Below are 16573 nucleotides of genomic sequence, written 5' to 3' on the forward strand. Positions count from 1 at the left end.
ATAAAATTAAGAATAATAAGCAACATTTTCTTTTATGAATGTATATTTTTGATTTAGAGAAGGAAAAGATAAACTGTTTCATAGTTCGGGATTTGAGAGTCACAAAAAAACAATAAAATATACCAATTTTGTCATAGAATTACTTTTCTCTTCTTTACTATGCCCTTTGCATTCTTTTTGGTTTGTTTGTCCTTTATTTCATTGATTCTTTATTGTGGTCTTTAAGTGTTCATTGTGAACTCAGTGCATGGTCACAACATCATAAGAATAAAATTAGCACCCATTTAATTTATCTCTTTAGGCCTATCTCCTCAGAGATAAGTCAAGGGCAAGATTTTTTTCGATCTCCAAGAAATTTTATTATTTAAATGATTTTCTACTACTTCTCACTTTTACTGCCTTAGATAATCCAGCTGAGTGGATTTTAGTCCTGTTCATTTTGCTATCACCAATGCAGATTTCAAATTTCATGTTTTTTTTCCAATAGCATCCATTCTTATACTGTTTATCACAACCCAGAGACAGGCAAGAAGTTTTTTGAAGAAAAAAGAACCTGTTTCAGGGCAAGACAAATCAGGCGTCCTTACTTAGCCCTCTTTGTCTTTGTGTGAAACATTTATTCACACTGCTAATAAAAAACAGAAAAACACTCTAGTATTAAAAAATGTCACTATTCTATTAAAAAAAAACCAAAAAATAACAGCCAGCTGCTGAAAAATTTTTGATAAATTCTTATTTTAATGTTACATTTATGACCTACTTTTGTAGGTCATAAAACTTGATGTGTTCTCTTAGTCATCATTCTTACATTAAAAATATTAATTACTAGAATAAGTAGCTTTGAATTTCTACTGTTTTTTACATTTCCCAGCTGTGTTCAGTACACTCATTTGAAGTGGATGTCTTACAAATGTAAGAGAAGGAAATAATTTGATACCTGGTGTGTGTTCTTGCTTTCAATAGTATATTGTTTATTAAAAAGGGATGAATGGTCTTAGATATTCCAGGTAGCTAAACACCTGAGACTCAATTAAAGTTCAAGAAACTAGGCATTCTGAGGACTGAAAAGAACTCCCTTCCCCCACTTGTAATTATAATTAAATATGGGGAGCTGAGAGCAAGAGCAATGGGAGGAAGAGGAGGTTAGAGTAGAAGATGACTTAATTTCAGTCTTGAAGAAATAATAAATTAGGCTGTTAAAATTCATCTTGTTGCAAGTTGACAGGTGCTCAGCACATGTAATTAATTCAGTGAGTTTTAATAAACTAGAACTAGAAGCAAATAAGAAACATCTCGTAAAGCAGTGGGGAAGATGTGTACCACTATATCCTGGTGCCCATATGCTGACATACTGTAGTTCTCTGTGAGTGATGGGCCACAAGGCCCATGAATGATGCTGCTGCATGTGCAGGAAGGTGAAGGGAGGAGGTAAGGAAGAAGAGGAGAGGAGGGAGCAACTGGAAGTAGTCCATGACTTGGTGAGAATGAAAAAAATGTTAATAAATACTCACTAAAATTAGACATACTCAATGCCTCATTTAATAACAATGTTTGGTGAAAAAGAATTTTTGTTCCTATTTGGAAATTGGCTTCCCAGATACAGCACTTTCCCAGACTGAACAGTGTTGTTTACTTATTTATTTATTGAAGAGGAAGAATAAAGAGGTACGTAAAAGCCAGATTTCCAGTGTGGTATTGGATAACCATGCTGAACCCGTGGCTAAGCTTGGGAGGGGCCAGGTTTTGTTTGCCAGGACTGCTTCTCTGGCTGGAGAAGGAGGGAGACTGAGTTCACTGCAAGCACTGCCAGCACACAAATCTGTCAACAGGATCCCACAGTGGTTGTTAGGTGATGTTTTGAGGCTGATTTGCATGTTTCTGATGGCGTATGATGCAAATATGCTGTCATATCAGTAATACAGATTTACCATTGCTGTTCATTAAAGACCCCTGTCTGCTACTCAGGAGAGTTAGATTTAATCAACAGTCATATATTCCAGCTAGAGCACAGACCACTTTTCATAAAACTTGCTTCTGTCTTCTCATTTTGTGCTCAACATGGTCATTAACATTTTCATCACAGTTCTTTCTTCAACAATAGCCATGTCGACATTTGTCTTAGATTATCATCATCTATCTTTCCTTCAATACAGGGGATAAATTACGGATTAAATCCTACAATCTCTACTCGAGTCAACCATAAGAGTTAGCAATGTTTTCACCAAAAAGATCAGGATGTTTGTATTTGCATTATTTATAAGAGAAATAGTATATTTTTTCAGAGTAATACTATGTTTTACCTATGCAATTCCTTCCTAAAAGATTCTTTAATATTCCTCAAAAGTAATATTGTTGTCAAATTCTTCTCCAACAGAACATGCTAGCTTTCGCAAGAACATTGATAGGAAAGCAAATTAAAGTTACATAGTAGGAATTCGTAACATATGAACCAGCTAGTTAAAGCTAGCTGAAATGCATTTTCTGTTATATTTATTGTGTGTTTCACTGCAGAGCTTTAATTTTAAATAAATGGGATTTTTGTTTGTATGCAGGAAATACTGCTAGTCAGGCCTTAACTGGATAGATTTTATGAATCCATATACCTTAGGGACATCTGAACATAAGAATTAGTGGCAAAACCTAGGGTGGAATGATTAGTGCATTTTCAGGATCTGCTGGTTTTTTCCAGTTTACATTGCTTGCATTTTTTAATATTAACGATAATTCTCTTGCATATAATTATATAGAACCCCTTTCCTTAGATTTAAATAGACAATTTGACCCAGGATTAGAAGGCAAAGTGTTTGTCACATCTGTAAATTTCAGCAGGAAATCATTAAGTTCTGACTTAATGTTCATAAATTTTTGAAAGAGGTTGATATCAGCTAATGCTAGTATCAGGTGGTATCAGCTATGTATTTGAGATAACTATTGAAGTGAACCATAACAATTGATTTCAGATTTCAGATAAGAAACTCGGAAAATTAACACCACAGAAAATTCAAAACAAAATTTATTTTAAAGTAATTAAGAATAGAAAATGAACTAAAAAACATGCATGCGGTGATATATGGGTGTCGTATATGTCATATCCTTCCTACCAGCCTTTATCCAACAATATATGCAAGCACTTATATATAACTAGGAAGGTGCATATTTTCTCCCTAAATAGTTTGCTCAATTGGGATTTTAGTGAAAAAGAACTGACTAGCCTTAATAAAAGGCTAAGCATAATGTAGCTATTAGATGAGTATGATGTATAAAGAAATAATCATAAAGTAATATCTACGTTTCTCAACTATAAATTTGCATCATTAATATTGGGGGTGTGAACTGTTTTGATTTTTTTAATCTTGACATAATTTTGATGGTTTAAATTGTGATAGATTGTGCTAAGGATATTTTCTACATTACTGGTTTGGGTTTGGTTCTGGGGTACAATCCAGACTGCATTTTATAGCCTGCTACTGGCATTTTAAGTAACACAGTGGAGGGCAGATCATCATTTATGCCAAGAAACTCATTTATGTAAGCTACAATGTCAAGTTTAATTAAGGGCTACAGTCACAAAAGAAAGCTGATTGCACATGCTCAAAATACTTTTCAGATGACAGATGACTGATACCCATAAAAACAATATCCAGGATAATTGTTAAGGTTATGATACTTAAACCAGCCTAAAAAGATCTAAGGTGGTGTATTCCAATGGGTTAATGTTCTATAAGATTGAAATAAAAAAAAATCAGAAAATCAAAAGGTCTATTACATAAAATTCAGATTTATAGTCAGGCTCTTTCTGCATGGAGGAAAGAAAATATAACTGGCAATTAGGAGCATTTGTATCCCCATATTTTCTTTGTTCAGCTCAGTGAGATTTTATAATCAGTAACTTATAACTGGCTTACCAGAATGGCTTTTTGATGATCCCTGGTCAAAGTAAATGTGCAGAGAAAATTCTACTAGCGTGATTTATTTTGTGTTCTTTGTCCCTGATTGGAACATTCAGTGTTTGGGAAAACAAGTCAAATCCTCTTCTGCTTGATCCCCATCAACATCTCTCTGTCTCTTTGTGGCTACCCCATCATAAAGGGAGAGTTGATGCTAAGGATAAAGGTCAAGATGATAGAATATGACAATTTTTTGAATTGAAAAGAGGAATGAGTGTCCCTAAGTATTCAGCATGAGCTTCTCTTTGCTCCCTGCAGGGCATCTGCACCACAACCACCGCATTTTTACACTTCTTCTTCTTAGCTTCATTCTGTTGGGTTTTGACAGAAGCGTGGCAGTCATACATGGCTGTTACTGGAAAAATTAGAACACGGCTCATAAGGAAACGTTTCCTGTGCCTTGGATGGGGTAAGGCAGTAAAATTATTCCTAAAAATCATTGGAATGAAAAATTTAATGCAGCAACAGTGTCAGGAATATAATAATTTCCTTCATTTAACCTGAAAGCAGACAGCATGTTACTAAAAAGAAAACTAGGTAAGGAACCTTTCTACTTTATCTCAAACTCAAGCTCTGCTGGTGTATATTGTAGCATTCTTTTATAAATATGTTTTAACAAAATTTTAGAAGATTTTCAGCAAAGTACTGTAATATCAAGAAATCAAAATAAAACAAGACAAAAACTTCTCTGAATATTGATGAAGTCTCCTTCTAGTTCTCTTTAAGACCTGACAAATGTAACAGTAATTTAAGTACATCAAAGTGGTACACCATGGGCAGAAAACAGTGTCCTCTTCCCTGCCAGTGCTTCAGAAAAACAAATTCTGCAATAGCACTGTGCTTCATTAAATAATTCATTCCATATAAAATTGGCCATTTTGCATTAGCTTGCTCTGTCATTTTTTGTCCAGGCAAAACAGTGATATTTTACTCAGCATCCGATGATTATTACTGTTTTGTTTTTTTTCAGGATTGCCAGCATTAGTGGTTGCAATATCAATAGGCTTTACCAAGACAAAAGGATATGGAACAGCCCACTAGTAAGTCAATCTGAAATGATAAAATATGTTTTTAATTATCAAGATTGTCATACCCATCAGGAACTGCCTGGCATACGCTAAAGGCTCTACAGCTATCCATTCACACTCGGACCTGGCCTAAGAGTGACTGAGTGATCCACAAAAGAACAAAGAGAAAACAATATGCCAGTCTTGGACTGAGCTCAGCAAAGCACCAAACATCCTGGACTTCTTGTGAAGTTTTGAAATAGCAAGCTTTTAGGAAACACAGAGGATTAGGTCCACTTAGACACCTAACGTTTAATAGATTTACAAAAGAGAATGTTAAATGTTATGGCTAGCCTCTGCCAGCCTTTAAACATGTCTGAAACTGTACTGGCAAGAGTCTCTTTGGCACCTGAGTTTCTGTGCACTGAGTGCGTACCTTGACTTTAATACTCATGAACTGTTTGGAGCCAAAGCCCTGCAGACATCTAAAAACAGTTCTCCCATCCAGCCCCTCTCTCCTGGAGAGCCTGATCCAGCTGATTTCCTGGACTGGGCTTTACTTGAGAGACAACCAGGAGGAAATCTGTGTACTTCATTTGCATTCAACCAATACATTTCCTGTTTAGCCACCTGGTTTGTCCAAGTGTGTATTTAGCACCTTGGAAAATTCACTCCACAGAAGACTGCCCTTTGGTCTTCTGATGAAGAAGGAGCTGGGGCTGAGCCTTCCTCCTGCCAGTGGAGAGCTCCAAACACCATTATGTATATGAGAGTACGTTTCCTTTAGTTGGCCTATTTGGAGCTCTCCTCACGTTGCCTAAGAAATTGAATATGCATCTGGACAGAAAGAGAGGAAATATGACTCCGTAGTCTGTTAATGAGGGCATTCATCAGAGATGTGGATGAGTTAGGTCAAGACTTCGCTTCAATGAATATTTAATTATTCTTCTTAGCATCATCATTGAGTGAGATCAGGATTCCCCCTCCCTTCCCTATGTGTCTCACCATCTTGGCACATGGTGGGGGAGGCTTCAAGCCCTCACTCCAGGACTGGATGGGAAAGGATTCAAAACCAAATCTCCTCTGGAATACCAACTCTAAACAATGAACTTTTTTAGTTTTAAATGATGACAACATGCATCTTGAATTTTTTAATTAGGAATGTCTTATGTAATGGAAGTGCTTAACTTGCGCTTAGAGGTGGCAAGTAAAACAATGGTCTTATTTCTCTTTTGGGTGTTACGTTGAGGACCTACTCCTCTGACATTTTTCAAACTATTGTGCTCATCTTGCTGGCTTTTTTATTATTTAGTCCTTGAACCAGGACTGGAGAACCATATAGGCTGTGAGAATTACAAATTACCAAAGAACAACGTCCAGACCCCACTGGGGATGTAGCTTTGTCCCTTGCAGAATTTTCTACCGAAATCATTCATATGTGAGCACTTGCTTTAGTTACCGTTGCTTCCTGCTTCCTTCCTGGGCTGAATGCATTTTTAAAAGGGTATATACTGAAATATTCAGACAAAGCAACAAATCATTCATTAAGGGTAACCCGTAAAGTAAAAAAGAGCAGGTCTCTGTATATGTAACAGTTCCTCTCCCAGACTTCAAATTTAGCTGACACAGTACTGTGGAAGAAAAGAACAAATGGATTTATGCAAGGGACAAACAGAACCATAATGCAGCTTTCTCATCATATTTGCAAATATATTTTCTTGGCATTTGACATCAGAATTACATGAAGAAAACAGTGAAGGCAATTTCTCCTCCATCACCAGCTGATGTGTTGTCCCACTCCAGAAGGTAGCAAAGAATTTTGTCCCATGACAACTATTGGATGGTATAAAAGCAGAGCACCCGTCCTGCCCCTTCTCCCATAACTAAAGAACTTGTGTAACTTTTTAAACTGCTTACACTATATTTTGCCTGTTTGACTGCAATCAATTACACACGTACTGCCATCAGAAATGTATTCTGCTCCAAACTATTCCTGGTTAATAAGATGCTGATTTTGAAAATGAAGGTTTCAAATGGAGAACATTAAAAGTGAAAATTGAGGAATTTATTCCAGTCTCATAGTCCCACACATGAAGAGATTCATGGAAAGAGAGAAGGTCCAAGGATCTTTGAAGCAGATCTCAGTTTTGTACAGTATATGTCAGAATTGTTCACACTGGAACCAATTCTGTGATCGTCAGTCTCTGCATCCTAATTATTAGACAGTTGTATTTCTGTACATTTAAAACTAAATGTGAACTTCATACAGACACTTATAGTGATATCGATAGAGAAACTAAAGGGATTTCCTAAAAATAATTAAAAAACCATAGAGACAAGTTTTTAAATATTTCAGGTTGTCTGAAAAAGATGTGTGTCCAAAAGCTTAATAGCTTTTCCCAGCTGTTACTGTAAGACTAATAAATATTTTTGCTACCTCTCTTCAGATGATCACAGCCATGAAAGCATCACTACTACATGTTATAGTTAATAAACCTGCATGAACTACTCATGTTTACATCCAGTACTAGTTCTAGGAATTCATTATATCAGCAAAAATTAAAATTCTGTTGTAGTCATGTTCTTGCCATGCTCTCTTAAGAGAAGGAACCGTACTACTGGAGAGCATCAAACAACTCAAAATGTACAGGACACAGGAGCAAGTGTACAGATACTTCATCACTCAGCAGAATTTTATGGCCATGTAGCATGATCCTATAAAACCACCAGTGGCTGCTCTTAATACTGATCAATTTATATGGCTTTCTGCTATGTGCACATCAGGGAGAAAGAAGACAGAACAGGAGAATAGAATAAAATCAACTATAAAACACTGAAAAAAAGCTATCAGAGCAGAGAAATAGAAAAGAAGATGGAAAAAAGAGTAAAAAATTGACAATTGCTTTGTGTTGTAAGGGCACCTGAAAATCTGTCTTCAGATTGTCTTCAACAGAAAAATAATGGGAAAAAGTGAATTTCAGAGTCATCAACTAGACAACGTCGAATATGTTGCAATAATGATGTCACACATTAGTGAAAATCCAAACTGCTGAAAATTCAGATTGTGTAAAGAAAAGAGGACAACATCTACATTTTTCCAGCTCTGCCTCTAAATGGAAATCACTCTTTTCAGCAACTGTTTTACATGAGGACATGGAAAAGGAAAGGAACATTTCTCCTTTGGTCTTAAAGATTTTTAGGGTAGAAACTGTCTTTGTTTTATTTAAAAAACAAAACCAAAAACAACCTTCCTGACACTTTTTTCAGCACAGATAACTGAAATTAACTTTCAAATACAATACATCAACTATTTTTATGAACTGATTCTTCTGTCTCCCAATAAACATGAAAATTTTAATTACATATCTTAATTACACAGAGTGATCACCTTTCATAAGTTTAAAAGTTCATACTGGTGACGAAATGCACTATGAACACATTTCCCCCTCTCAGAAAGATTCTGACAATACCTAACCTACCTTTGGAAAAAATAGCAAGAAAAATTGCAGGAAATTTTGAAAGCATTTTTTTGACATTACGAAAATAAATTGAACATTACTGTTGTAGTTGATTTTTGAGGTAGGATGTATAATAGCTTGAAGTGTATTAAGTTTTTAACACCCTGGCAGATAGGAACTATTTGCATCCATTTATCGTTCCAGAATTTAGCACACTGGTGCATTTGGGTTCATGTGACAGTTTTCACATGGCTTCATTGCAGTGGAAAACAATTTTATTCTTTGTAGTGTGAATACCAGCCCTAACAGACCATTAATATTATGATGTGTTTGCATTTAATTTACTTAGTTTTCAAAAGTACAAAACCACTACTGTAAAATAAAGAAGATATGCATGATTCTGACGTGAATGTTTCTGGATGTCAGATCCAAGTAAAATATTTGAATGCATATACTTGAGTTTTCTTATATGTAGGTGTGATCATGCATTCAAATAAACATGCACATTCTTTGAATGTGTAATCACTGGGAAAATAGCACAGCTGCAATTACTTCAGTGTGTGAAGCTCCTGATCTTTTACAGATATGAAAAACTTTACATCATGGTATATAAAATATTTAGAATCTGATCCTATAAGTACTCTGTGCTTGGAAATCTGATGGTTTTCAGTGAAAGCTCTGATGCGGTATGACAAACTCTGTGACATTAGTAGGTCTCCAGAAAATACAGTTTTCAGATACTTTAAAACATACATTTAAATTGTTTGTGAAATATTCCAAAGAATACAGAACAGTTAGATCATATATGATTTTTCTCTAACAGGAATATTGTCTTGAAGACGTAGTTCTAATAGTAATTATTGAATGACAGGATATGTAGAAACCTTTTTTTTTCCGAAGTTCTACATTACAAGTACTTGACCTTTCATTGCTTTAAGTATAGAACTATCAGATGTGGTAAGCTGGAAATGTTTGTAGACACCTGCTTGGCAAGACCTGTTCACTTAACTCATCATACGTGGTTAAAGGAGGCTCAAGAAATACTTGCAAATTTATTTTCTATTGTGCTCTTAATGCATTTTAGGCATTTCAGTTTATGTGTAATTGACATTAAAGATTTTGAAACATTAACAATTGGTAATGGAAATGCCTTTCAGCTCTCTACATCATCATATCAACAAAGCATTTCTTTTTTGTGTGTGCATATGAATCTCATATGTCAAAAAAATCTCACGCTGTAGTAATTATTGGTTTTTTGATAATGTGTTATACTCATTTTTAATTTGTGTTAGTTGTTCTCTAATGTTCTTTACAGCTGTTGGCTGTCTCTGGAAGGAGGGCTACTTTATGCTTTCGTTGGACCTGCAGCTGCTGTTGTCTTGGTAAACATTAATATAATTTCCAATATTTTCATATGAAATGATGCAAAGTGCTATTTCAATTATAAAAGCTTAGCTATACAGTAACATTGCATTTTGCTGTAAATATGAGATTAGTATTGTTTAACATACCTTCAGTATTTTGAATGCATGATTCATTTAATTATATCACTTTATACCAATTAATTTTCCGTGTTTATACATTAAACTGTGAAAGAATAATGTACTGATTAGTGGCACAGAAAACTTTTTACAGGCATCACTGAGTTATTATCAGCGGCATCTACGCAATTGTCACTTCCTTGTGAAAGTCAGTGACATTCTTGATAGAGTGCTGCTTGACAGTGTATTGCTGTGCCAGCAAAAGCAACAGAAGGAGTGGAACCAGCGAGCAAGTTCTCCATGGCTACTGCTTTAGAAGGCAAAGAAAAAAGTCATAGTTGGGAAAAATTTCTTGTTTATGTATTAATCTTCCACATCTCTGGAAACGCATTTAGGTGTAGGATTCACTTTTACCCGATTATAGACATCTACAATGTAGATTTCTGCATCTAAGCTAGTTATCCTAGCTATATTTCATTGTCAGTGGAGAAAAATACACACTTTTAGAGCTCAAACCATCAGAAGTATTTCAACTGTCTACTTCAGGGTAAGATAAATTGCATCCTACCTGTGCCATCAGCTATCAGTCATCTGCTCTGCAGTCTGTATGGATTTTTCACAATAATTTGTTTAGCATTTTTCCCTTAAAGATTTTGAATCTAATTCCTCTTTCCACTCCATCAATTTTATACTATGATAGTTCTATCAGCAGCAGTTATTTCCGATTTTCCCTTGTAAAAGGGAATCGGTCTTACTAGTCATCAAAGATATAGCTATTTAGCTACATAAATTTTCCTGAAATGGATGTTTACTACTCCCATAGAGTTTGTCTCATCATTACCTGGAGCCAAGCCAGGATCCTTTTGTACAACTCACAGTCATGGTAGAGGAGCCAAGGATGTTTACGAAAAGCCAGTCATAATTTTCACATGGAACTAACTGTATGTTCTCTGTGTAATTGGCAAGTCTTTGTTCAGAGATGTTTGAAGTTCACAGTAGCAGTTTGCCCTACCATTAGCTAGTAGCTGTGGAAGGAGCTGTTCCATGCAGCCACTTAAGCCTAAGTGCATGAAGCCAAAGAATTATATAACATCAGCTGAAAAATGTTAATGCTGAAAATAAAGCTGAAGAAGAGTTGGCAGGACAGACCAGTAACAATCAGGTATTTTGGCACAGGTATTGAAAAACCTGTTTGAAAGGAAAAAAGGATTATCCTTTTCTAATAAATAAAAAAAGGAACATTGATTTAGTAGATTCAGAAATTGGTATTACCTCTTTGCAGGGCCATATAGAAACAGGTTCATATAGTTCATTTCAATAATGCAAATGGATAATAACAGTCATTAAGTTGTCCATTAAATGCCATTAGTATGTCCATTAAGTGCCAAAGTCTGACTGCTGAAACACTTTAAATTTTTTTAGGTTAGTTCTTCAACCTATGTATGTGATCATAACACCATTTACTTTAATGGAGCTAAGCAGACTTACCCCAGGAATTCATCTGGTTCACAAAAATAGTAAACTGCAGTCAAATAAGGCTCAAAACTGGCATTTTGGTGAATGACATAGACTAGTGACATAGACATAGACAAGTGACAAATGGAAAACCACAGGCTGGTTCTGCATAAGTGGGAACACCCACATGGGACACAAATGTTTAAAAACTAACATGGTTACAGTCATCATATGTTCTGACTAGCTCTTCCCTGTGCACACAACTCAGATTTTCAATGGTTTTACTGGAATAGGATATATTGTTTCAATTAAAACTGACAAAATATTAAAGCTATATTACTCAAGCTTCTGGTCAAAAGACATGTACATAAATATAGCTTCATACCACATAGAATTCAAGATTCAAAAACAAGCCTGTTGCAGGGCGCATATTTGTTACCCTTTTGAGAATATGGCCTGTTTTGGTGTGGTCAGGGGCAGTGCTACACAATTTCTGAAGGAAAAGAGGAGGCATTTTTCAGGCCTGTAAGATCCTTATTCTGAAGTAACAGGATACAATATTTTCTTTCAGGTACTGAAAGATCACCTATTTGTTTTCTGTTTGACAGGTCAACATGGTGATTGGCATTTTGGTATTTAATAAGCTTGTTTCCAGAGATGGAATCCTAGATAAAAAACTCAAACACAGAGCAGGGTAAGCAACAATTGGGTTATTTTAAAGCATATTAAAATTTTATCACCAATTTTAAATGACAGATATTCACCAAAAACGCATTTGATTGTGCTGTGAACTTTTATATCAGCGTAACAGTGTGTCTAACAGATTCCATTAATCTCAAAAGCTGCTGTTGCATTATCCTGATGGAATGCAACTAAACAAACTAAACATAATAAAACACAAGTACAACAGTATTAAGTTAATAAAAATGAGAATAACATAAATCTGACCAGAGGTTCCACAAGATTGTTACACATGTAAAGTTGTTGCAATTAGGAAAAGTGCTTTATGAAGTGTATGTGTTGAAGGAACTGATTATTTTTGTCTAGTTTTCCAATTTAATGACTATGGGAGGGTATGTTATTCATTTGTGTTAACTGTTATAAAATATATCTTACAGCAATATATCCCTTACTGAGGTCAATGTTATTCTGCCATTTTGACTATGTTAAGAATCTACCATTGTTCTTACATCCAAATAACATCTGCACAGGTGTATTTTCTAGATTAGTATAACAGAATTTCAAAGTAAAAAAAAATTGTTTAAAAGTGGAAAATAGAAAAAGGTAAATGTAGTATTATTATCTACTTGCATTTACATTCAAATTCTGCTTGTTATTGTGAGAAGAAAGAATTATGACAGTGGTGGCATCAGAAACTGTTTTTCAGTGGATGACAATGATTTGGAGTACCACAGCAGCAAACCTAGATTCATTGCATGTTGGAGAAAAATATTTCACAAGTCCATCATCACCTTCTTAATGTTTATGAAACTATATTTATACTTTGAATAACGATTTTTTACAGTTAAGTTTTCTAGTATTGTACTTTGGGTCAGCTTGTAGTTAACTCCACCAATATTTGCATTGCTAACAATGATAAGCAATGGTATCTTCATTTTACTGTGTATTACTGCTATGGGTAAATTTATTGCAGTTTCACTTTTAATTATTTTACCTTGTGACTAACAGTAGCATTCCTAATAAGTCCAGTTCATTGGTTAGATGAGTACATTTATGATAAATACTTCACCTGGTGTGATTTCTATTTAATACTAATTCAATTAAGTCTTTCTGGTTTTCAGTTTTTTCACCATTGTCTAACAAGCATGTACCAAAAGTTTTAATTTTATTTCTTCCATTTTCCTACTTTTTCATTAGAAAGTAGTAATTTCTTAACCTTACTTTTTTGTCTGTGTTGTTCCATCAGCATTCCTAACTCTGTAATAACATCAGTGAAATCTATAATATTACAAAACTACCCAAATTATTTCAAAATTAGCAATGACTTTATAATCACCAATTCAAATTCACATATGTTCTAATTCCAGTGATATAAGGAGCTGAAGCAGCCACAGGTTTGGCTTTGTGCATTTTATACAGATATTCGAACTTAGATTTAGCTGTATTTTTCCCAGCTACTCAATTGTAGGCCATAGAAATCTATTTGCTTATACTTTACTTCCCTGATGAAACAAATAACTTGCTTGCTAGTCGTGCAACTTAGTAAAGGAATATTTTACTTAAAAATAATTTAATTTTCAAATAAATGGATAAAGAAGTAGAGATTATTCTGTCACAAATAATCCAGTTATTCTGGGAGAACATGTAGATACCATAATGAGAAACAATCTTAACTTGTATGATAGTATGAGATGGTGGTTTGGCAACAGCATTCCTTGATACTTCTTGGCAGATGATATCTCTTGAGTTATTCTTTGGAACATGGAAATTGGTTCAGCCTTTGACCTCCACTAAAAAAACGATTGTCACTCCTTTCTCAAGTATCTCTTGCCAGCCATGCTCAGAAAGGCAACTTCATTCTTTCTGGCAAACATTGGGCTTATATTTGTCAAAAGTTCAGGTGTAGGATTTAAAGCAAGTGAATGGGGAAAATATACTCACTCCAAATGTCTTTTACCGTCTTAATAAGCATATGGAGAATAAACCTATGGGGGAAAAAAAATGGTGATGGATCTAAGTCATGTTCTCAATCATTTTCCTGACAAAAGAGGTAGCATATATATAGGTCCAGCCAGAAAATTTGTATTTGGGTTATATACATATGAAATTCTATTATTATTTGCAAGATTCAAAGCTGTTTTTTAGAAGTAAAAAGAATAATCCAGTTTGATAATGTTGAAGTATTGCCAGGCAAAGACAAAAGGTAATTTCCCAAGCTTAGTTTATGCTTACCTGAGGCATTTTTCTAGTTCATTCTTTAATGTATATCTTTAATTGTTGTAAATGGATGTGGATTCACTGTGTTATTTTCACACCCCACAATCATCTTATAAAAGATCAGAGTTCACACTGTTTTTGTACGGAAGAAACTGCATTTTTATGGGAAATATACTGCACTTTTTAATGGAAATTCTTCATTTTGTTTATCAAAATGGAACACATCAGAGTTCAATGTTGGTTTGGGCAGTATGTTAAAAGTCTTGGAATGCTGGGTTTGGCAATAACAAGCAGTTCTGTTGGTTGAAATAACTGGGAAACAAAATGAAGGGTTACCTATCTTCACCATGTTGATCACTTTCCAGATGGGAATAGGTAAAGCACCCTTCCTGTTGCATCTCAGTCAGTTATGGTTATTCCTGGTTCTGATACCAGAAAGAGAAGGAAAAGCAAAAATCTTTATTTAGTTGTGTCGGGACATTGAATACATGCTATACGAAAAAGAAAACTTAAGTTCTTGGTTTTGCCCTTTAACTCTTCTGACAGGTGCCAAGGTACAATTGTCCGTACAAAATGCTTTTAGCTTAATGCTTGTGTACTGTGTTTTATTAAGAAGCAGAACAGGTCACACTTTTTATAGTACCAACTGATATTTATTTCATCAGATTCCATACATTTCAAACCCTGTATTCAGACCTTCATATGGCATGAATAAAACAACTCCAGATATTAGTGGACTGTGCAGGTCACTAGTATAAATCTGACTATAGAGTGCACCCATACTGATTTGAAGCTTGAATAAATTTTGCAGTTTTCTTTACCTACTAATACTCTGTAATGGTTCATACTTTTTTATGTGTCTTATACTCTTTCTCAAGCAAGTTTGGACGCAACAGTCTTTTAGCAGGTCTGAATAAAGGGATTTCACTTTGTGTGTCTACCCTAGCACGTGCTTATGTTTACTTCAGTGTACTGAGCAGTACTGGATATTTGGGGCCTTTTTTAGCTTAAATGGAAGAAATAGAGTTTGCATGAAATGAAGCCCCATAGCATTAACATTTAAAGCTAACAATAATGTAAAGTACCAAGTACAGTTTTGCAACAACATAGAGCATTCATTCTGAATAAACCTACTTACTTTTTCTGCATTACGTCATATTTAAAAGCTAAATTTCAGTAGCAACGTTTTTTGGTGACAATTCAATATTTTGTTCTTTTTGTGGGTGTTCTGTTTGTTTGCAGTCAGATGAGTGAGCCTCATAGCGGTTTGACGCTCAAATGTGCCAAGTGTGGAGTAGTTTCAACAACAGCTTTGTCAGCCACCACCGCCAGTAATGCCATGTTAGTCCTGATCATTTACATCTTCTTGTTACAAATCTTTTACAGTGCATGTGAGACAATAGTTTGATGATGAAAACTGTGTTTTATAACATTGTATATAGTGCTAAGCACATTTAAATACTTTTTAACAAAAAATAAAGAAATTGCAACTGTGTTTGTTAACCGAATACAGGATATTCTATAGAACATAAAGTACGAATGTTACATTCTTGTCTGTGATTTTCAAGTTAAATTGATTTAAAAAATCCTTAAATATGTTTTATATTAATAGTGAGCTTTCATTAATTTTTTACAATATTACAATGCTGCTTTTCTCCTCTTTTTCAATAGGGCATCCCTTTGGAGTTCCTGTGTGGTGTTGCCACTTCTAGCCCTGACTTGGATGTCTGCAGTTCTGGCCATGACAGACAAAAGATCAATATTATTTCAGATACTTTTTGCAGTATTTGATTCGTTACAAGGCTTTGTTATTGTCATGGTCCATTGTATTCTCCGAAGGGAGGTGAGGAATGGCTTCCCGGTTTTTCTAAAGGACTATGCTCCTGTTAATCTCTCGACTCTCTTTAATGTTATATAGAACTTACTCTGTGGAAATATATTCCATGGAAAGACTAAGGTATTTTATGGTGAGATGTATAGGAATGAGTGAAAGAGAGAGGGGAAGATCAGTTAATGCCAAGTGCAAAATGTCAGTATAAAACTGTACCAACTTAATTCAAGGTGTCTTTTGATCTATCCCAAGTACAGTTTATTTTCAAGTGTTAGGCTTCCCCAATATTGTGAGTATAGGGAAATGTGAATGCGAATGCCTTTCTGAAGACAAAAAGCTATGGATTTTTACACTCTGTAAAACAGATTCAAATACAAAATTATTTCTGCTTATACTGTCCCTGAAAGAGGCCACAAGGAGATGATGTGTTATATTCATGAAGATATACCATTCTACAAACTCAGGTACATACTAAAGTTATGGGAACAGCAAGGAT

General features: G+C 34.8%; 1 protein-coding gene across 9 annotated transcripts in view; it reads left to right on the top strand.

The window, feature by feature from the left end:
• ADGRB3 (adhesion G protein-coupled receptor B3) overlaps window positions 1-16573 on the top strand; it is a 459298-nt gene that overhangs the window by 409025 nt on the left and 33700 nt on the right. For 8 of the 9 annotated variants that reach the window (XM_027644723.1, XM_027644722.1, XM_027644727.1 and 5 more), the window contains 6 exons: window positions 4206-4356; window positions 4918-4987; window positions 9728-9794; window positions 11957-12042; window positions 15489-15587; window positions 15918-16089. In XM_027644723.1, coding sequence (XP_027500524.1) covers window positions 4206-4356; window positions 4918-4987; window positions 9728-9794; window positions 11957-12042; window positions 15489-15587; window positions 15918-16089 — 645 coding nt within the window. The remainder of the gene's footprint in view (window positions 1-4205; window positions 4357-4917; window positions 4988-9727; window positions 9795-11956; window positions 12043-15488; window positions 15588-15917; window positions 16090-16573) is intronic. The other variant, XM_027644726.1, reaches the window with a different exon arrangement.

Source organism: Corapipo altera, unplaced genomic scaffold, assembly GCF_003945725.1.
Source record: "Corapipo altera isolate COAL_440 unplaced genomic scaffold, ASM394572v1 2, whole genome shotgun sequence".
Classification (NCBI taxonomy): Eukaryota; Metazoa; Chordata; class Aves; order Passeriformes; family Pipridae; genus Corapipo; species Corapipo altera.